Source organism: Cricetulus griseus, chromosome 4 (assembly GCF_003668045.3).
Source record: "Cricetulus griseus strain 17A/GY chromosome 4, alternate assembly CriGri-PICRH-1.0, whole genome shotgun sequence".
In the NCBI taxonomy this organism is placed as follows: Eukaryota; Metazoa; Chordata; class Mammalia; order Rodentia; family Cricetidae; genus Cricetulus; species Cricetulus griseus.
Window position 1 is genome coordinate 9,784,241 of NC_048597.1, and position 22,434 is coordinate 9,806,674.

The following is a 22,434-nucleotide window of genomic DNA, read 5'->3' on the forward strand; positions in this document are numbered from 1 at the left end:
CTTGAGTTCATGCATGGTGTATTCCAGGTGATCCTTCAACCTGTCTCCTCAAACTCCAGCCCCTCAAGCATCTGGGATTACGGATGGACACCACTGCATCTGGCTAACTGGCATCTATTAATTGTAGAAATTAGATATTGTATTTTGGAAGAGGATGGAGACCTGTGGGAGAGGCGAGGAACAGGTGAGGGTAACAGGGAGGGTGAATATAATCAAAGCACATTATGCTTATCAATGAAAATGCCATAATGAAGCCTATTTTTTACAACTAATATCAGTTTTAAAGACTACTTGAAAGGATTTTTTTTTTCCTAGGCAGTGTGGTCATACTACTAAGGGCATGTGTGACCAGCCAGGCAGCTGAACTGTATACTTGGAATTGTCGTCCATGTTGATGCAAAGGTAGTTTTCTATGCTCCTTTCCCCCCTCTGGCCATCTAAGATGCTTTCCTTCCCAAGTCTGCTGGCCAGGGCTCATTTCATTTCTTCTCAGCCAGGGAACTTCACATTTCTCACCGCTTTAAAACTTCAAGACATTCACTGCTAGCCAAAAACGTTGCTGGGCAAATCAACACATTTACGGGTCAGCAGAATCAATTGTCGTCTGAAGACAGTAGACATTATCCCAGCCCAGAAAATTCATTGAAGAATTTGTTTACCTGCATGCAGTTTGCATCCCGAGAGAGATTCCAATCAATGTAAGTTTTATAACTAATGGAATCTAGGATAATGACGTGCTACTCGGTGCCTCCTAAAACTCATTGCCATTTTTTTTCAAACAGGTTCTCATGTCACTAAGCTGGCCTTGAACTGACTGTGTAGGTGAGGAAGACCTTGAATGTCTGATCTCCCTGGCCCTACCTCTGGGTGCCACCACACTTGGTGTATGCAATGCTGGAGATTGAACCTGGGCTTTGTTATGGAAGCAGGGTTCCAACTGAGCTCCAACCCAAGCCTCCCTGTTGCCCCATAAAATAGATGTGTACTGCTGTTAGTCCCCCACGGATGGCAGCTCTCTTTGGCCTTCTCAGAGTCCCTCAAAAGATGAGGTGATGTGACCAGCAGTGTTCGCTAAATTAAAATTCTGCCTGAGGAAATACATTCCTAACATCCAAGCACACAAATATGATGTATAGTTTAAAAACAGAGCTACCAACTCTCAGTTGAGGTCCATCCCACGCCAAGGCAGGGAGATGGTATCTGCAGAAAGGAAGAAGAAAGATCTGGAGTTGATCAATTCCAAGTTCCAACTTGTTATGAAAACTGGAAAGTTCATGACTCTGAGGATGAGCAGATGGAAGAGAGTGAGATTGCTCATCCTTGCCAACTGCCCAGCTTTGAGGAACTCTGAAATAGAATATGATGCCATGTTGCCCAAAACTAGTGTCCGTCACTACAGTGCCGGGGATACTGAACTGAACACAGCGTGTGGGAATGCTGCAGAATGAGCACACTGGCTGCCACTAGACTCACGTAAACCAGGGGCGTTTCCAGTGAAAACTTACTAGAGCTTGTTTAAAAATAAACGAATATATAAAATTTAAAACAAAACAACTACCTACCAGTATGCTTAAGTAATGGAACATTTAAACCCAGGCATGAATGACTTAATGGTTTTTTTGATCCTGCTTAACACACGTTCAAGTTGAAAACTAAAATACAATCTACAAGAATTCCTGGAATAGCTAGACAAAAACCATTACCTTTGGGGAATAAAAGTGATCTGCTGGGTATGGTACACAGCTACAGTCCCTGGACTTGAAGCTCAGAGAACCCAAAAGTTCAAAGTCATTGTTGGCTGCTTACTGGGTTCAGCACAAAACTGCTACATAAGACTATTTTTTTAAAAAAATGCAAAACAACAATAATAAAACGTCGTTTTATCCCCAACTAGAGGGATTTTCATTGAGCTCCCACACTGGGTGTGGGTGAGCAGTGAGCCAGCTTCGTGCTTGTTTTCCTCTTAAATCGGGAGACACTTCCCTTGTTATCCTCTCTTCGTTATGCTGTGCTTCCTACACTCTGATGCCTTTTTGTCTACCCTCCTGTTGAAGGGATGAGGCTGATTCCAAAGGAATCCCAAAATAGGGAACAATGAAAAGGTACGGATATTCCCAGCATCCTAGAACAGCCTGCGAAGCAGCCAGTGGCAGGGCCCCTGCCTGGCAATTGGGAGGCCCCGGGTTCAACCTACGGTAGCATGCCCCTCACTTCCACTCCCCACCACCAAAAACAATTGTTTGGGATTCTAGAACATAGCTGCTGTGTTATCATAGAAACTGCTTCTCAGTCTCACTCCCTGTGGAGGTCTCTTACAGGAGTTTGGAGGGGGTAAATAAAGATGTTCTCCCAGCTTTGCTTCAAGCCAGCTTTGAAATACAGGTTCCCAAGGCACAGACTGGGGCTTGGATGAGGTCAAAGCTCCGGGGGTGGCCACTTCCTCTTCACCCCGTTTCCTGGGAGAACTGAGCTTGCAAAGGCTTTAAATTACACCGCAGAGTCGCGGGGGAATCGTCACAGCTGCTGGAACCCAGCCCAATCACAAGGACTAATTTAACACGATGAACTAAGGGAGAAACCAAACCGCAGGCTCCTGTTCCAAGAATGCAGCTTGAACCACACCGCACCATCTCAGCCATCGGTTCACAGCCTCCAGAAGTGTACTCCATCCTTTGGCAATGAGCCCGTGAGAAAGCACGCGGCCAGTCCCTCAGCAAGGGGCAAAGCCGGCTCAAGCGTTTCCGTTTTCTGCTTGGCTACTTCAGAAACTGCTGGCCCTGTCCACTTCAAAAACGCAAGAATTTAATTCTCCTACCCCAGCTTCCCACACAGAAGATATATTTAGGAAGCCAACATTCTACAGTGGTTGAGTAGAGTTTGTATTTATTCCGTGATTCTCAGGATTACCTATTTGGGGGGAGAATAGAAGTTACACTCCATTTTAATGTCTCTCAAGATTAATAAGCATTGTCTGCTAAGTATAAGAGGAGAAGCCTAGTCCTCTATAAGGCTGGAGGACGGAGGATCTAGAGTATATTCAACTATAGTCACTCAAATTTTATTATTTTAAGACATTAAGGGTTTGAAAGAATATTATAGTAACTGATACTTCTACAGTACAAACAGCACAACCTAACAAGTGCTGGAATTTATAACGTGCAACTTACACATTATACAGCTTGGTGTTGACCCAGAGAATATAAAAGAGCAAAGTAACTCAATAATTCTCAGACTTTTCCCACAAGGTATATCCTACAAACCACTGAGCAAGCTTTCAAAAAATTACTTTGGCAAGGCTCCAAACCATCTATATATGTTCTCTGAATGGCCACCAAATCCAAAGGATACACTCATCAGTGTGTGGACAAGAGAGAACATGTTGGCTGTTGTCAGTGTCCCGCCCCCAGTCTCTCCCATCCATAGTTCCAGGAGGGTATTGAAGACATCCTGGGAGCAGTATCCAGGGATACAGGGCTCAACTCCTCTTTCAACGATCTCATTTCCCAGGTGTCAACTGATATACTTAGGCAAGTACTAAAAGAAGTTTCTGGAGAGGCTGTCCAGATAACAGTGTGATACTCAAGGGAAACTGAAATTGTCTATTTGTAGAGGTGACATCAGATTGTTGTGGACTTACTGGACCCTGTCTGAGAAAAGGCAAGTTCAGAGTGTACCATAGAGACACCTGTCACTACCATCATCAGAGGAGAAGACAAAGGCTTTGAAGTTATTGCTCAATTGAGTATTTTTAAAAAAGATCATTGTTTTCCAAATGCCTGGGCCTGATGAAGAGAACATCCAAAGGAATCCAGAAGTATGCATGCATCTTTGGTTTTGCTTTACACATATAAAAATAAATCACTTAACCTTAAAGTTTTTATCTAATCAAGACTTTCACCAAGGAAGACTATTTATGTTGACTGAGCAATTGTTTTGTTTTTCCAAGTACTTCATCAGCCTCCTCAGTACCATCCATCATTCTTACCACAGTGTGGGGCAGCTATTGTTAACTCCACGTAATGGCTGATCAGAGTAAGTTTTGGAGAGTGCAAGCTTTGAGTTAAACCGTAGTGACCAAAACATGGGCTGTAGCATGGACTTGGTCTTGCCTTGGACCGTGAAAAAATTTCATCTTTCCAGACAGAGAAAAGATATAAGTCCATCAACACTGTTCTAAGTAGAAAAAAAAAAAAACCTTTTACCTAAAGTAATACATTTTCAGTCACTCTTGAAGTGCACATCGAATACCACCTTTTTTGTCTATATAATATAAACCTGCTGTACCGAATATTGCTCCTGATACCCACAAGGGGTATGGAAACTTAATCCCAAGGGAGGAATGTAAAATTGGCCTCCCACCTGCCCTTCTGCAGAGGCTCCGGGCCTAGAAATGAACATTACAGTAATGTTCATTTAATTCCACCTTACCCTGAGGTCTCTGACCCAGAATTTTGCATTAATAGAGACATCAAGAGAAAGGTTTGTCATTGCTATTCTTGCTCAAGGCTTTTTTTGGCTTCTGTGAAAATAGAAGCATCACGAATTACATGTTCAAACACGTCCACATTCTTGGCAAAGCAATAGAAAAATCTTGGGGGTCAAATCGGTGCTAGAGTATCTACCAAATAGATATTTTATAGCCACACTTTATAAATTACCAAGGAATGTGCAGGGACTATCAGAAAGTCCCAGCAAGTTTTACAAGGCGGTTCTAGAACTACATCATGGTAACCTTGTCAACCAGAAACAAAACAAAGCTCAACTTATCGAACTAATTTAAATAGCCCATGTGTTCTACAAAAAGGACTAAGAGAAAGATCAGCAAATTGATTTACACCCAAATTCGACCTCAAGTTTCTCATGTATAAATTGAGAATGAAACAGTTAGCTTCTATAATTATTGTGAGAACCAAATGAGATCACATGAAGAAAAATGGCGCTTGCCTGCTCCAGAGCCAATGTGCAGCTGTGGGACCTGATTCTGGAGTTTGCAGAGAGAACCGGTAGTCGTGTCTGGCATTGTTTGTTCTCTGCTTGGTGAGTTTCTAAGTCTCCTGTATAGTGACATCTGCAAGGCTCTTTTCTCTTACGTGTGTGTTTATTTTCCCATAGTGGGTTATGACAGTAAGTAAAAAAAATTTACAAGACAGAACTCAAGTCTAATTGTAAGGACGACCTCTTCCATGTAAAAAAAGGATGGTTCCTTTTGTACATAAAGCAGTTTCATTGCTGTTAGTGTGGGACTTCCTGATGTAGAATGGCTTTTCCATTCTACATGGAATAGATTTTCCAACACCACACACACCAGGAGAAACAACAACAAAATCCTTAGAATTCATTATCTACAATTTCATGAGGGAACGGGAACCTGAATTGACTTCCTGATTTATTTTCAAAACATGTTGACCCCTGTTTTCACATGATTTCCATTTTAATAAAGCAGCTTTGCGGTGTCAGTGTAAAACAGGGGAAAATATTCCCTTTACAATCCCTGCTATGTACTACCAGTAACACATACGTAGACAACCCCTGGCGGATAGCTCTCAAGGAATATGATGTGTGGTATGAGAATAGCTGAAAGAAAAGGAGCCTGGAAGAGGGAATACTGAATAGTTCTCCACGCTGAAAAGATGCTGGGCCAGTGTGGGGGTGGGCAGGGTGAGCTTGTGAAGAGCACAGAGGAAGAGGAAGAGGTCACTGATAGCTGGGGCGGGCATCCTTGGGATTACAGCACTGCCTCATGATAGCTGTGTGGAAACCATATTACCTTCCCGCCTGCTATGCCATCTTTACTGAGACCTCCATAAGTGTTCATGGTCTCTTAAACAGGCTGGCTACTGGAAGGGAGCAATGATAGCCCACATCTGAGTGAGTTGCTCTGTGTTGGTTCTGAGGTGCTACCCCAGCAGCTATGAGAAGTGACTGCCCTTCTAGAGGACCACACAGAGGCTCGCAACCCTCTGTAACTGCAGTTCCAAGGGATCTGACAATACCGGGCTCAAAGGAGGTACAGACAGGTGCATAGGCAGAAACCCTGTATACATAAACATTTAACTTTAAAATCTCCTTTGCCTATTGCCAGAATATGCCATCTAAAAAAAATTAGAAGTAAATGAGCATCTTTAAAAAGAAGACTCTGGCCAGGCAGTAGTGACACACCCCTTTAATCCCAGCACCCAGAGAGCAGAGGCAGGTGGGTCTCATGAGTCAGCAAGTTTCAGGATGACAATCAAGGCTACACAGAGAAACCTTGTCTCAAAAAAAAGAAAGAAAGAAAGAAAGAAAGAAAGAAAGAAAGAAAAAGAAAAAGAAACATTTCAATGTGTTCTACTGATGTAGTCTCCTGGGATAACCTTTTCATATGTCATCTAGAAACTATTTTCTTATAGGCTGGACTAACACTCTTCTGAAGGTTTTAATTCCCACTTGCTATGTTCCATTAGAGCAGTGGTTCTCAACCCTGCTAATGCTATAACTCTTTAATATAGTTCCTTGTGCTGTGGCATTCCCCCATCCATAAAATTATTTTATTGCTACTTTGTAACTGTAATTTTCCTACTGTTATGAATCCTAGTATAAACATCTGATATGCAGGATATCTGATATTTGACCCCAAAGGGGTTGTGACCTACAGTCTGAGAACCACTACCCTAGAAATTGTCATAGAACCGGGAAAGAAGCAGATAGTAGGGAAAAAATTAATTATTCCAAAGACTTGGCAATATGACAGATTTTCTCTGCAGCATCTAATACTATATCAGTAACTCAAAATGGAGCTAAAGTCCAATGGCCCAGAGACACTGTAGCAAAGGAAAGTGGGAGCAGGTACATTCTCAGCTCCAGATACTTTACTCTGAGCATTTGAAGTGCAAGTATCACAGCTGGATAAACAAGGCCCTCCCCTAGCTGCTTCTATCTGATCTTGGAGCTCTGAAATACCAATGTTTGTGACTTAGAAGCCCTCCGCCCTTTGTAGCAATTCATCTTTCCCACTTAGCTGCTTCCTGGCTCACTATTTGTGGCACTAAAGGAAAGCAGGCATATGTTTGCAGAGTCCTTACCTGGAGCTGCTGCTCTAGCTCTGGGAAGACCAAAGGAACAGCATCTTCAGACGGTGTATCATCTAAAACATGAAAATACAATGGTTACCCAGCATGCCATGTGTCTCCTGAGCATCACCCTTCATCTTCTGTGTAACACACACACGGGGGGGGGGTGCCCCACAGGGATCTTAGTTGAGCACACACACACATAAACACAAACACACACACGAGAGAGAGAGAGAGAGAGAGAGAGAGAGAGAGAGAGAGAGAGGAGTTTAGTTGACCACACACACAGAGAGAGAGAGAGTGAGAGAGAGAGGAGAGAGAGAGAGAGAGAGAGAGAGAGAGAGAGAGAGAGAGAGAGAGAAATGAGGCTAGTGTGGCAGTGGTAAAGCACTTGCCACATTGCCTTGATGTGAGTTCAAATCTTCATAACCCACCTAAAAGCTGGAGGTGTGGGGGTGTGACATGAGCATCTGTAATCTGGGGCTCCAGAGAGGTGGAAACAGACAAGACCATCTATGGAAGCCTGCTATATACAACAGAAAAACAACAGACCCTGTCTCAAACAAGGTGCAATTCAAGGTGCTCAAATGTCTACTCTCCTAGCTCTCCTACTTATTTATTTATTTACTTTTGGTTTTTCAAGACAGGGTTTCTCTGTGGCTTTGGAGCCTATCCTGGAACTTGCTCTTGTAGACCAGGCTGGTCTCAAACTCACAGAGATCCTCTGCCTCTGCCTCCCAAGTGCTGGGATTAAAGGTGTTCGCCACCAACGCCCGGCTCTAGCTCTCCAATTTAAAAGGGTTACTTAATACTGTCACATTAGCCCAAACCAAAAAAAATGTGATAGGCATGAAAGTGCTTTAACAAGGTGCTAATGGGCCAGCCAGAACAACGTCAATGGGGCAGGAAGGACGTGTGTGACAAACTGTAGCCTCCTTTATATAGTTTCCCCCTTTACTCTTACCTTTACAAACTACCATTTACAAGCAGCTCTCTAAAACTCACTCCACGTTACTGTGAGTAACAGCCAGCAACCCAAACAGGGAATCTCTCCGCATAGGGTCAGGCAACACTGACAACCTGGAGCAATTGTCAGTGGTCTAAACATTCCCTCAAACAAACACGGAAGCAACTTAGTTAACCATAAACAGCTCCTGCCCCTTCAAAAGATACATCCTTGGAAGCCTGGGAGGAAGCCTGGCAGAAATGTTGCCTCAGATACTTGTTACCCCAAGTTTCTTCAAGAACAGGATGCTAATCCAGCTTTGGTGCTTGGTTAAACAGGATCTGTCTTGTCTAGAGAGCTGTGGCTCCATAGGGACACTGGCTATTCAATTCCAAACTCTTTCCCAGTACATGCCTGAGAGTGCAGTGCGTGCATGCACACACACACACACACACACACACACACACACACACACACCACTTCAAGTCATAATAAAGCAAGGAAATACATTATTTTTATATTCTAACATAATCAAATTCACTGGTAGAAAAGTGGTAATGTCCACTTTTCATTAATTAGGTCACACACAGCAAAAGAGGCAAGGCAGTCATGGTTGCTATCCATGGAGATTTTATTTCCATGACTCCTCATGGATAAAAGTCTGAGGATGTTCAACTCAAACCCTTTATATGAAATGGAATGTTTGCATATAATTAAATGTGTCCTCATGCATACTTTCATCTCTCAGTAACTCCTAACACAATACAGTGTGATTGCTATGGAAATCATTGTGCTATATAGGTTAAGGGATAACAAGAAGGAGAAGGAGGAGGAGGAAGGGGAAGAGGAGGGGGAGGAGGAGGAGGAGGAGGAGGAGGAGGAGGAGGAGGAGGAGGAGAAGAAGGAAGAAGAAGAAGAAGAAGAAGAAGAAGAAGAAGAAGAAGAAGAAGAAGAAGAAGAAGAAGAAGAAAGTCTATACCAGTTCAGTAGCTACATGACTTTAAGTTTTCCCTACCCTTGGTTGAATCCAGATAGAGAACCCACAAACACACAGGGCCAACTATATCCTTTCCAGGCTCACTGAGAACATGTTCCAAAATAAAATGTAGTAACTACACAGGGCATTTGTGGCTTCTGGGGGATTACAGCTCTTTGAAGGCGTGGAAGACAATCACCAGAGAGAGGATTTAAACAAGGGTGGTAGCAACCTCCACCAAACACCTCAGGGGTCTGGTCACTCAATAGCAGTTGGTATGTTTTGGTCAAGAGTACTGAAATAATACTCCTACTTAAAAGTGACCCAAAATAGCAATATGTCACCAACACAGAACTGATGCTCCTAAACATGGGCTTCACAGAGAGGTAAAGCCTGAGCCCCTCGACGCTCCCTTCCTATCAGAATAGGAACATCAAATTCTAGCCAGTTCCTCTGGCTTTCCCAATCCACACCATCACTGGCAAAGAAACTGGATGAAATTATCACAGCCTGACACATTGTAGAGAAGCCTTCCATTATGAAGTTTAGAAGACCGATTAGGGTCTTTGGTGCATTTAATTTGCTTTAGTACATTTTCAAAAGCCTAGACATCATGATTATTTGAGCTCATCAGATCTAGGACCAGAATGATTTGGCACAGTAAATAGGAACATATTGTACTTTGGCATCCCAACCCTGATTGCCACAGATGAGGAGGCAACTGGAAGGAGAAACCACTTCCATAAAATAAATACAAACAGACAGGGCATGCTAGAATTCTAGAAGATGCTGAGGACTGGCACTCAGGGCTTCCTGACATTTAAGTCATCCTGCCCACTGTCAGTTACACTCCTTCTTGCTTCATTAAAAAAATTTAAAAAAGAGTGGAGAATAGTTCTCCATTCACTGCACTGCCATATTGCAAACAGCCAATACCTGATATGACCCAGAGTGAATAAAGCAGTGTGGGAATCAATGTCTTTCCACACAGCCTCCCATGCTGAGACACATGTGACTATACAGCTAATTTGTGGCTAAATGAAGGCTTTCCATTAGACCTCTTCAACTGAAATGAAAGTCTAATCGACATAAGGGATGTTTTACAGACAAGAAGAACAGAGGCAAGACTTTTGTTTCAGAATGGATCAAGCTGGATTAACCCAAGCAGGAAATAGCAGCGGAAACAAGAAAACCGAAGACAGATGCGAGGAGTCTACCAACTCTGAAAGCCAACCGGCATCTCCCACTCCATGCCATCTGCTTTAGCTGGCAGCCTCTCCTGCCAGAAATTTCAGGGTCTGAGAAGCTGCTTACTCCGTGTTGGTGTGAGGGGTGTTTACTTTTAAATAGTGGCTGCCTTCTTTGACTGCTTTTAAAAATAGGCAAATATTCTAAAAGCAGAAGGATGAATCACAGGATTGGGCCAAAAGGAAAGTGACTCAGGCAGGCTAGTAGCACAGCTGTTGCACAAACATTTGGCCAAATCATTGTAAAATATTTCCACCACGATGATGGGTCCGAGACCCTGAGAATGCTCAAGTTTATTGTGACAATCCCAGAAGCACACAGCAGACTGCATTGTAGCTGTACCAAGAGACCCCTGGCATATTTAATTGTTATTTTTTCCCCAATAGAGAGAAAAAGAGCAGTTACTAGATGCATTTATAATGTGACAAAATCCTCAAAGACTGGATTTTTATTATGACTTAACTGCCAGGTATCTTACTGTCTACTGTGTGTACAGTAAGGACTCAGACTCAATGTTGAATTGGAAAATCACCTTTTCCTAGTTTTTAATGCGCTGAGAAAATAATATCAAAGCAATGTGGACTTCATAGACCAGATGAAGACAGGGGTGAATGGTAGTGGTAGACAGTTCATCTGATGAGCATAAGGGCCTATGACCAATTCCCAGCACAACCTAACAGAAAGAGCAACCAAAGTCTTTCCTAAGGAATTTCTTCTTTCTTTTGAAAAACAATTTCAAACATTTTTGTCTGCTTTGTGTATGCGTGTTTTAGCTGTATGCATGTCTCTGTAGCACACACATGCCTGCTGTCCACAGAAGCCCAGAAGAGGGCATCTGATCCCCAGAGACAAGCATTACAGATGGTTGTGAACCACTATGTGGGCTTTGGGAATTGAACCTGGGTACTCTGGAAGAGCAGGCAGTGCTCTTAACCACTGAACCATCTCTCCAGCAAGAATAAAATACACAAAGCAAAGAGTTGGAAATGAGAGGAAAAAAATAATTTTTAATATACAGATGTTCAATGCCTGTTTGGCAGTTGTGATGTGACTGAGCCATCGTGGGCCTAAGATAGAACTTTGTTGTTGGTATTCTAGCCACACCAACGCATCACAGTGCAATTTATGAGATAGGCTCATCTCAGCATCTACTGAGCAGCTGTTGGCTGGTTTCCAAGGGCATTCTTTTCAGATTCCCTTAAACCGTTTTATCAATGTTTCTCCATGAAACAGATAAAGGAAGTCCACTGAGTCTGTAAGCCAAAGCCTCGATGTTATCTAGGAATTAGCGACTTCGTCCGAGTTATGACAGAATGCTAAACTGAAGGCACTGAGCGTGCATCTGGCCCAGTTCACTGAGAGTGGAGTAAGGAACAAGCCCGAAGAAGGAGGGACTCTATAAAACACCATGACCAGTGGCCTTGTGGGCTGAGGTGTCTCCCAGCCCAGGGTTCTTTCCACAGTAGCACTCTGCGGTTCACCTTCTGGTCAATGATTTCCCAGACTTGTAGTTCATAAACCAGAACAAATTCTCCTGAAATATTGGAAGTCATACCTTAGATTGCAGGCAGGTTTTTTATTTGGCTTGTGAAGATGATTCAAAAACCATTACTGTACATTCTAAGTTTCCCTGTATATCAGAAAGTTTTAATATAAAAATAAAATGAAACTTAGAATCAAGAAATTTACCAATCATCATATTGGTAAATTTTAGCTTTGTATGCTAAATCAACGTACTCTAAAACCCCTTTGTTACATCTGTTTTTATTTTGTTTCAAGTGAGAGAGGTGAAAAATCAAACAGTTTTGCAAACCAACATTTGAGAATTGCTATCTTAAACACTCTCTTGATTGGGCAATATTTTTACTGGACTTTGGGGTCAATTATTCCTGCACAGACACTGTTTTCATGATAGATATAACTGGGGTGTAGACTTGAAGACACTAAACCCTTGTTCTAAAGACCTCCAGTTTTCATACAGGGAGCCCAGAAGAAGAGGATCCACATTTAGAAGATACTCTCAAGCCCATCCCACACCCCATACAGAACACAACAAGCTGTCCTGTTCTGAATCATCTGAAAAACTCTGTTTTGTGGGCTAGGGGGGATAGCACAGTTGGTACAGCACTTGTTGTGTAGGCACAAGGGTCTAAGTTTGTTCTCTAGAACCATGTAAAGGGAGAAGCAGTGTGGCTCATGCCTGTAAGCCGGGCACCTGGGAATTGATGAACTCCAGATTCAGTGAGAGACCCTTCCTAAAAGAATAAAGGCAGACCAGGTGTTGGTGGCACTTACCTTTAATCCCAGCAGATCTCTGAGTTTGAGGCCAGCCTGGTCTACAGAGCAAGTTCCTGTGCTTCACAGAAAAACCCTCTCAAAACCCCCAAAATAATGCATAAATAAAGTGGAAAGCAGTAAAGAAAGATCCTTGGTATCTACCTACCACTGTCTTCCCCACTCAGACATATGTACACGTATACATATGCATCTCTGAACATATCTAAATTAGCATGTTATGCCACACACACAACACAAACCAACAACAACAACAACAAACCAACAACACAACACATGTAACATACCATACATACACCAAAAAGAAAAGACTGGGGCTTGAGAGATGACTCAAGAGTGATTAAGAGCACTGGCTGCTTTGCAGAGGACCTGGGTTCAGTTCCCAGTACCTATATGGTGGTTCACAAACACCCATTTGTTCCAGGAATAACTCTAATTCCAGGGATAAGTCTAATGCCAGGAGATCCGGAGTCCTCTTCTGAGCTTCTCTGGCACCAAGCATACACATGATGCAAGATATACATGCAGGCAAAATACCTATATACATAGTGAGTACAGGCCTGTATGTGAACTGTAGGCCACCTTAACTGATAAATGGGAATAGTCGGTATGATTTCTTTGAGAGTTGGTTTTCTTTATGCAAATGGGCAGAGTAACCTGTTTTGGAGCCTTGTTATTGATGAAGCAATACATATGCCAATCACTTAGCCTGAGTTTCACATCTAGGAAATAAACATTAACAAGGATGCCTTCTTGATATAATTGAGTTTCATTTCCATGCCTTCTCATTATAAACTCAACTGATTCATATAACAAGGACATCTGGTCAACCATGTTCATAGCAGCACTATTTGTAATAGCCAGAAACTGGAAGCAGCCTAGATGCCCCTCAACCGAAGAATGGATAGAGAAAATATGGTACATTTACACAATGGAGTACTACTCAGCAGAAAAAAACAATGGAATCTTGAAATTTGCAGGAAAATGGATGGAACTCGAAGAAACCATTCTAAGCGAGGTAACCCAATCACAAAAAGACAAACATGATATGTACTCACTCATATGTGGACCTGCTTTATGATACATAGTAGTGACCATGCTTTATCAGAGCTGTTTTTAATGATGTTGCTCAGAATGGTTTCCTTCCAGATGATGATTGAGAAGCTAATTTAAAAAAAAAAAAAAAAAAAAAAAATGGTGCCAGGTACCACAAGAGTAACAGAACTGTGCTGTTTTCTGGGATTTTGTTTTTTACTTTGTTTTTTTGTTGTTTTTTTGTTTTCAAATGGAGTGTGCTGGATGTCTCTACAATTTTGTTCAAATGACTGCAGAACCTGGAAAAGCTGTTGCTGCTATTGATGCATAACATACTGCTATTATTGGTCTTTAAATATAAATATAAATATATATATGTATATATATAATTTGAAAAAATAAACTCAACTGATGAGTGGAAATGGAGCAGATGTTTGTGTGCAAAGGTGTTAGAGACATTCTCATATAAAACAAAGAGAATGTGTGTGGGTCAAGGCCTCAGCTTACCTACTTCTCCCCTGACACTTGAGGGGAGCAATCCCAGGCATAGCCAGCACCTCAGTTCTTATGATTTACTTTTTTCATCTAACCCTGAATGGACAAAGTACCTCTCCTTCATTCCCCCAACAAAGCAAACACTTCCTTCATGAAATGTTAGCTGAAAAACTGAACTCATATAGAGAAGTTCTTTAAGTAGCTTCATTTAAAATAAAGATGGCTCACATATTTCTAATACATCATTAGCAACAACTTTTAAAAAATAGATACCTAGATACCCCAGCTCTTATCAGTTCATCGAAGTTTCAAGCTACATCAAAATACATTTTAAATTTTTGCTTCCTGATTACCAAATACTATATGTGAGTTGAATAAAACATGCTAGATTTTCAGAACCATATAACTCAAAGCACAACTAGAGAAATAGGTGGGGCTTACCGACATGGTAAAGAGAGAAAGTCGGTAGGACAACCAGTCACTGTTGGTTCTCTGCCATTAACAAACACCCTGTGCCACCATGCAGGAATAAACTAACGCTATTTCTCTGCAGAGGCCTTGATGCAGCTTACAGCAAGTTTTGTGTTTCTTAGAAGCCCTGTCAATTCCCTGTTATGGTCTCTGACAATTTGCTAATGTCATCCTTTTTCCTTTTTCTCTCAGAACGTTTTGATGACAATCAAAACACGCTCTTACTCAGATCATTGATATTCGGTTATCCCAAGGCACCAAGCACAGAGTGCTACACACAGCTGGCCCTCTCTCTCTCTCTCTCTGTGTGTGTGTGTGTGTGTGTGTGTGTGTGTGTGTGTGTGTGTGTGTAAGTTCCACACCTGTAAGCTCAGCCAAACACAGACTGAAAACATGGGAAGAAAAAACTTACGTCTGCATTGACATGTTGCTATTTCCTAAGTAATGAAAGACGGCAGGTACTCATACAGCCTTCACACTGTATCCAGTGAAGTCATCCAGAGATGAAACATGGAAGGATATACACACGGGCTGTGCAAACACTATGCCATTTTCTATAAGGGGCTCAGGCATCTGAAGAATTTGGCGTTTGGGAGGTCTGGAATCCAGGACCTCAGAAACCTCTAGAAGAGGACGCTTATTGTCCAGCACAGCACCAAATACATTTTCACCTCTCCTTTTCCTCCTGCCTTCAACAGTATACCAGGAGTAACCACCTCCCAATCTCCCCCTGACTACTGGGGAGTTCTTTGATGTCAGGGACATTCATGCTTGAAAAACAAAACAAAAAAACGACAGGGTCTTTAGGATCTAACTTGAGCTTTCCTGGAACTTGTGGAAATCTTCCTGCTTCTGTCTCTTGAGTTCTATAGTTCACCAGTTCATGAGTTCCTCTCATTGCATGGATCCTACTTTTGACTGGGTAGTGATACAAAAACACCCAAGACCTAGCTTTGAAGTGCTCCCAAGTATTAATTGCTGGTTTGTACTCTTTAGACAACATTTGTACAACTGGTTACAAAATCTCCTATGGACTAGAAGAAACCATTCTGAGCGAGGTAATCACAAAAAGACAAACATGATGTGTACTCATTCATATGTGGAATTTAGACACAGAGTAAGGGATTACCAGCCTACAATCCACACTGCCAGAGAAGCTAGGAAACAAGGAGGACTCTAAGAGAAACATATATGGTCCCCTGGAGAAGGGGAAAGGGTCACGATCCCCTGAGCAAATTGAGAGCACGGGAAGAGGGGGGAGGGAGCTACGAGAATGAGAAGGGAAGAAGAGGAAGGATGCAGAGGTCATGAGGGAGCAGAAAGGTTGAGTCAGGGGAAGAATAGAAGAAAGGGTGTGTGATAGGTAGGGTTTTAGTTGGGGGGTGGTAGGGGAAGACAGAAAGGAGAAGGGAACTGGGATTGTCATGTAAAACAATCTTGTTTCTAATTCAAATTAAAAAATGATTTAAAAAAAAACAAAATCTCCTATTGCGTTGCTAGCAATATGAAACTGAGCTGATAGCACAAATACAAATGTTATGCACTCCATAAACACCCACTTCCTTTATAGCTTTTCATTGAAAACTTACACAACAGACTCCAACCAAAATAAATAAAATCTAATTGCATCTCAAAGAATTTTCATTGATAGTAATGACTCCAAGCGGCTATAGATATTGCGTTATTGATTTCATAAGTGTGTAGTGAGTCTTTAAAGTTAACAGGCTGTCGTAGTGACTCTGTCCTTGCTGGGTTTGTCAAGCATCCAGAATTCTAGCACAACTTTCTCTCTTTGCTCCCTATTATGTGGATAGGTGAAACAATTGAAGAAGAGACTAGCGATTAAAAAATAAGACTCAGGATTCACTGTGGGTAGATGTAAGAAAGACTTCCCAGAGTCTTCCCAGAGAAAGGAGATTGAGTGTAGAGAGAAGAAAGCACTAGAAACATGTGGGCCCTGAGAAAAGAGGAGGAAAATAATATTAAAGTAGGAGACGTTGATGGGAGGAGACTATGGCAGGGACACTGTATCTGAAACAGTGTGTCTGATAGCCAAGCACACCTGGACAGGGCAGCCACTGCACCACGTCAGGGTGCATGCAGCAGGGGCACCACGTCAGGGTGCATGCAGGGGCACCACGTCAGGGTGCGTGCAGCAGGGTCAGGATGCATATGTCAGGATGCGTGCAGCAGCAGCGACACCACGTCAGGATGCATGCAGGGACACCATGTCAGGATGCGTGCAGCAGGGGCACCACGTCAGGGTGCGTGCAGGGGCACCACGTCAGAGTTCATGCAGCAGTGGTACTTCAGCAATCCCCACTGCTAGACAGAACAGTGGATTTTTGCGATAAAAACAAACACTTTTAGCAACTCTGATATAGTGAGTTCTAGATTTTTAAACTAAACCCTTTGTGGTTAATTTGTGCCCTAATGTGGAAATCCTAACAACTTAATTTTTTAAACAAAATATTAATGGCTCCCAGTCTAGGCTGATGCCAGTAATCTTGGAGAGAGTGGGGTGGAGAGAAGGAATACAAAGTCTAAATATATATGAGAGTGTGCCACCCTTGGAACTCAGCTGGAGACAAAGGAAATTCTGTAATTAAATGAAATCCCAACATCTGCCCAATTCTAACTTCTCTCCCATTGGAAAGGAGCCTGTGGCCAGGTGGTGGTGGTGCCAGCACTCGGGAGGCAGAAGTGGGAGGATCTCTGTGAGTTCGAGGCCACCCTGGTCTACACAGTGAGTTCCAGGACAGCCAGGGCTACACAGAAAAACCCTATCTTGGAAAACAAAACAAAACAAAAACAAAAGGAGCCTGTGATTTTCATAATAACTCAGGGTGGAGGGTTCATATTTCAGTACATTTGCTATTGTGAAAACTAATTCCGTGGAGGGCCTCATTTTGGAAGTAACCATTTTGGAATTCCTGGTTTGGAAATAATATTGAGCTTATTGAAGGCAGGAATAGCAACCTCCAGGGTTACAATTACCTAAGTATCATTTAGTGAAGGGCTCTGACAGTGGCCTGCAAAAGGTGACTGAACCTTATAGGACTCCATATATTTCTCCCCAAAGCCTGCTGCTGTACTTTAAGCCCTTGGAGGTCATGGAGACTTTGCAAACCTGTGGCTCATTTTCTATCAATGAACCATCACCAGTTCTCACTCCCAAACGCCAAACTGTCACCCAGCTGCTCCAATCCTTCTTTTAAAATCTTTTCCAAACTCCATCATTTCATCCTAAACCCAAACACACAATCCATTGCATTGTTATAAATCACCTCTTCCATTCACTCTTCTCTCCATACTCTAGACCCTGCTACCAAATTCTACCCTTCTATCATATCCAACCCTGGGCAGGGAGATTGTAGACTCTGCTGCTTCTGACTGAATGCAAACTCGTTGGATGAACTTTGAAGATTAGAGGGAATCTCTGGTCTCTGACTGTCTAAGCAGGTATCCTCCAGGGATCTCCTGTACTCTGCTGGGATGTGATATGATCCCACAGTTCAGCTTCCGTGCTAACAGACTGTGGTTTAGCATTTGCTGACTACGCCATGCTCTTCCTGACTCTTGGGTTTTGCTCATGACTTCTGCATTAGGAAGAAAAGGGGATAAAGATATCCCCTTTTCTCATGTATAAACTTTATACCTAGAGATGGTGTCTTTCTATAATCTACCTTTCAGCCCGATTTTCTTGGCAGCTCTTTCAAACGGCTTTGACAATTTCTCTAGAGAGCATGGGGTATTAAGCAAATCACAGCCTTTTAGATTTAAGGAAGGGGTCATGTCTTGCCCCATTGTGTGCATCCTAACAGTCTTGGCAGAGTACTGAAGGCGTAGGAAATAGGAAAGGCCAGCTTCTTAGACAGGTGAGATAGCACTGGCCACTCGCTGGATTACCAGACTCCCAAACAACAGCAGGCAGCCGCACTGTGAGGTATATCTTAGCATCAAGGAGCAGTGAGGAATGGCCATGGGACACATGCTCCCTAGCAGTTTATATTTGTCTTAATATTCCACAGTCAGTTACCGTAATTATGCGGACAACTTGAATATTTCATTTGTGCCAAGCACTTTGCTAAATGTTTGGCCTCTCACATGGCATTTCATTCTTACCTCCATAGGCAACTGAAGGAAAACTGAATTCCAACAAGGCTGAACTGCTAGCTTATGATGATGAAGATAAGCCTCTAACTTCAAAACCCTAGACTTCTATATTAAATGTCTCGGGAATATATGTCAAAAATTCTAAAATGAATGCAGTACTAACTATATTAAGCCCCTAAGAAATGAATTCTTGGGGGCTGGAGAGAAGGATCACTGGTTAAGAGCACTTGCTGTGCAATCATGAGAATCAGAGCTCTAATCCCAGCATTCCCACTACATTGTGTCCTGAAAATGCCTGTAATTCTGGCTCTAAGAGATCCAGTGCCCACTTCCAGCCTCAGTTCAGCAATACACATAATAGAAATGAGTGAATCTGATCAAGGTGCATTTTATACATGAATAAAATTGTCAAACAAATGATCTTCAAAAAAGAAACAAATATCAATATTCGCAAGTAGAGCTGTCTCCCTGTCCCTCTGACTCTGTATATCCATCAATATAAATCCAGCAGTGAGGAATTACCCCTCAAAAGGCCAGGTTCCTCCCCACATTTGCTATTAAAGTGTAGGGTATTTCCCTTTGTGGCTTTTTTTTTCTTCCTAAATATGTGGTCCACAGGAAACACACAGTGGAATTCAAAAGGCATGTATAGCTTGCATGATGGCAAATGTTACTGTGTGCCTGTAGGACACTCCACACACTCCTTATTCGAGAATTCAGAGGGAGTGTCCCAAATATCTGCAAAACATCCTTTGGTGACCTGGCAAGCCTGTATGCATGGAAAAGTTCCAAGCCCTCGGCTCTGAGTGACCCTTGAAATATTGCATGTCTGGTAAGTATAAACACATAAGAAGGCTTTTTCTTGTTCCTCTAAGAGATGTAGTGAGTCTCTAGGATCAGCCTTACAGGAGTAATACCTTTATGCATATGTTCCTTTTCTTACTATTCTTATTTATTCTTTGATAATTTCACACATTTATACAATGTATTTTGAGCATATTCATCCACCATTACTTCCTCTAAGTCTCCCTAGAATCCCCAGCCCATCTCCCTGACAATTTCATGTCCTATTGTTCTTGTGTTTCTAGACATGTTCTCTTGATGGATGCTCTCAGGTGATATAATCAGGCAAGGTTGAGAAACACTGACAACTGCCCCTCTGCCTTAGATTCTATAAGCAGACAGCCTTCTTAAATACATTGAAACACATTGATCATAAAGCTAAAATAGTCTTGGTAGTTTCTTTTTGTTGGTTTGATTTGGTTTTTTTGAGACAGAGTTTCTCTGTGTAGCCCTGACTGTAATGGAATTCTCTCTATAGATCAGGCTGGTCTCTGCAAGCTGGTGGTGCATGCCTTTAATCCCAGCACTAGGGAGGCAGAGGCAGGCAGATCTCTGTGAGTTCAAGGCCAGCCTCGTCTCCAAAGCGAGCGAGTGCCAGGATAGGCTCCAAATCGACACAGAGAAACCCTGTTTCGAAAAACCAAAAACAAACAAACAAACAAACAAAAAAGTTCAAGATAAATTAATTTAAAAAATGTTCAAGAACTCTCAGCTAGGATCAAGAGAATTCAAAGACAGTGCCATATGAACCTCAAGTTTCCATTTTGGACTTCAGAAAAGAGTTTATTCATTCAGCCCAAGGATAAGACTTACCTCTTTGTGTTTCTTTTTATGGTATGGTACATCTCTTTTTCTTGTCCAAAATTATATAATACTTTTACTTGGGTAAAGCAAGATTTATGGACTGAAAATTTCTTCATAAACCTGTTTATTATAACAGGACATGTCCCACAGGAGTGGGACATGAGTAGAAAGGAAATATAATCCTTTCTTCTTGGATTATAAATTTGAGGACTACTCATTGTATACAGGCCATTCCTTGAAATTTGGAACTATAAAGTGCATTACAAACTGAAAGGAATTTCTTTGCACTTTTTAGAGAAGTAAGTATGAAGGGACTTGGACTTCTAAGTCTAAGGACCTGTGTTTGGATCACAACTCCATTATTTAACTAATAGTGTGGTCTTGAGGCCTCAGAATCCCAACCTGTAGAATGCTCATGACTACATTGTATGATTGTTTAAATTAACACAATAACCAAGATGAGTTCCCAATGCAAAGAGAATCAGAATGGTAGTGTTTATTTCTATGTTCGAGTGGATCTTCCTAATGTAGAGGTCACTCCTCACCAGGGTCTCACAGAATAACGCTTGAATGGAAGACATAGTACATCAAAACCATGACACAATAAAGGGCCAATGTTTCATCTCTTCCTACTCTAGGGCATCCTCCACTGGCAACCATGGTCTGGGAAAGTTTAGAGTAGATGAATAGCTGTATAATCACCCAGCAAATGGCAGTGTCACACCAGAATTTCCAGAGCCAAATGTCTTACTTTACATTATTTTGCAATGATTCTGTCCTTTTTCAAGACTTAACTGTGTCTGTGGGGGGGGGGAGGTTAGAACCTTGGATGTCATTGGTTAAGTGCCACAGGTCTCTTACTACCCTGGAACTCACTGGGTAGGCTGGGCCAGCAAGCCCAGGCATCCTTCTGTCTCTACCTCCCCATTGCTGGATTTACCAGCATGCCCAGCTTTTTCACAAGTCTTTTAGGGAACTGAACTCAGGTCCACATGTTTGCGTTACTGGCTGAGCTATCACCCAGTGATCCATTAGCTTTTAAAACATCACTCCTATGTGGACACTACAGTGAAGAACAAAGAGAGTATCAGAGAAAATAAGACCTGGTTCTCAAAAGACCTGAGGTTTCCATGGTGATGTTTGAGAAGGTGATTTTAACAGAGCAATGGCTGATGCCAATGGTCATAACCCAGACTTTCCTTTCACAGCCATTGTGACCACCCAGCACTTGAGCCCCTTGTTCAAGGGTGGTGTAATTCTGTATGTGTGTTAAGAGGTCACTGAGGGGAGCCATGACAAAGGGCTCTAAATATGGCAGGCTCACCTCAGACCTTGCTATTTAGAGAGGCCCCTCCTCACCTGTCCCATTCATCATTCCTGGTGAAGTCTGTTTATTCAGCCGGAAGTGTGGTAACTCCAGTGAGAAACCAACATGTGGTTGGAATAGGAGCGGTGATATTTTTATATAATCTAACCAACTGCCAGCTCTTAATAAGCATTTCCTCATGCCATTTTAACAATGACGTCGCTTTCTATCCTTAGAAATTGCTATAGCTCCATGGTTCTTACCCTAAAAGAATGTTAAAATGGGGAGAGGGGGAGGAGTTAAAACAACCCAATCAAACTGCTGGGGGCTGGGGGATTGCCAGAGGTATTTCTGGAAGCCACATAGTGTGTGATGGAATATCATACACTTCTCAGCAGGTCATGCAAACATGCAATTTTAAACATTTTCCATGGAATCATGAAATATGGTGAAAATTCTGGAAGTATTGGGGGGGCCCTCTCCCCTGGAGCAAATTGTACCTGGGGCATCATTGAGGCTAAATGCGATGCGCACTGGTTTATCTGCAGGTACCCTTGCTGTGCTGATCATGTGGGCACCTGAGGCCCGGCCTTCTCCTGGGTCTTCCAGCTGTAAAGACAAAGAGATAGCCATTGTCACTTTGCCCAACATTATACTTTGACGCCCCATAGACACTCAGAAATTAGAAGGGAAAGTTAGTAAGTTGCCTTTTCCCACATTGTAAATACCTGGTTCGTTTTAATTTTTTTTAAGGCTTCTACAAAAATTACTTTGGTAATAGACATCCAGAATGAATGAAATATGGCTTTTAAAATCTCTACTTGATATTTTTAATATCTCTTCCCATTGA

The 22,434-nt window shown here is 42.2% G+C and overlaps 1 protein-coding gene across 3 annotated transcripts in view; it reads right to left on the reverse strand.

Annotated features, from left to right (window-relative positions):
- Window positions 1-22,194, reverse strand: part of Map3k7cl (MAP3K7 C-terminal like) — a 35,595-nt gene extending 13,401 nt beyond the window's left edge. Inside the window, exons 1-2 of one of the 3 annotated variants that reach the window (XM_035444433.1) lie at window positions 22,085-22,194; window positions 7,062-7,123 (exon numbers count right to left, since the gene is read on the reverse strand). In XM_035444433.1, coding sequence (XP_035300324.1) covers window positions 7,062-7,123; window positions 22,085-22,154 — 132 coding nt within the window. In that variant the 5' untranslated portion in view covers window positions 22,155-22,194. Of the gene's footprint in view, window positions 1-7,061; window positions 7,124-10,192; window positions 10,318-22,084 lie in introns of those variants that run through there. The other 2 variants (XM_027412345.2, XM_027412344.2) reach the window with 2 other exon arrangements.
- Between the last annotated feature and the right edge of the window lie 240 nt (window positions 22,195-22,434).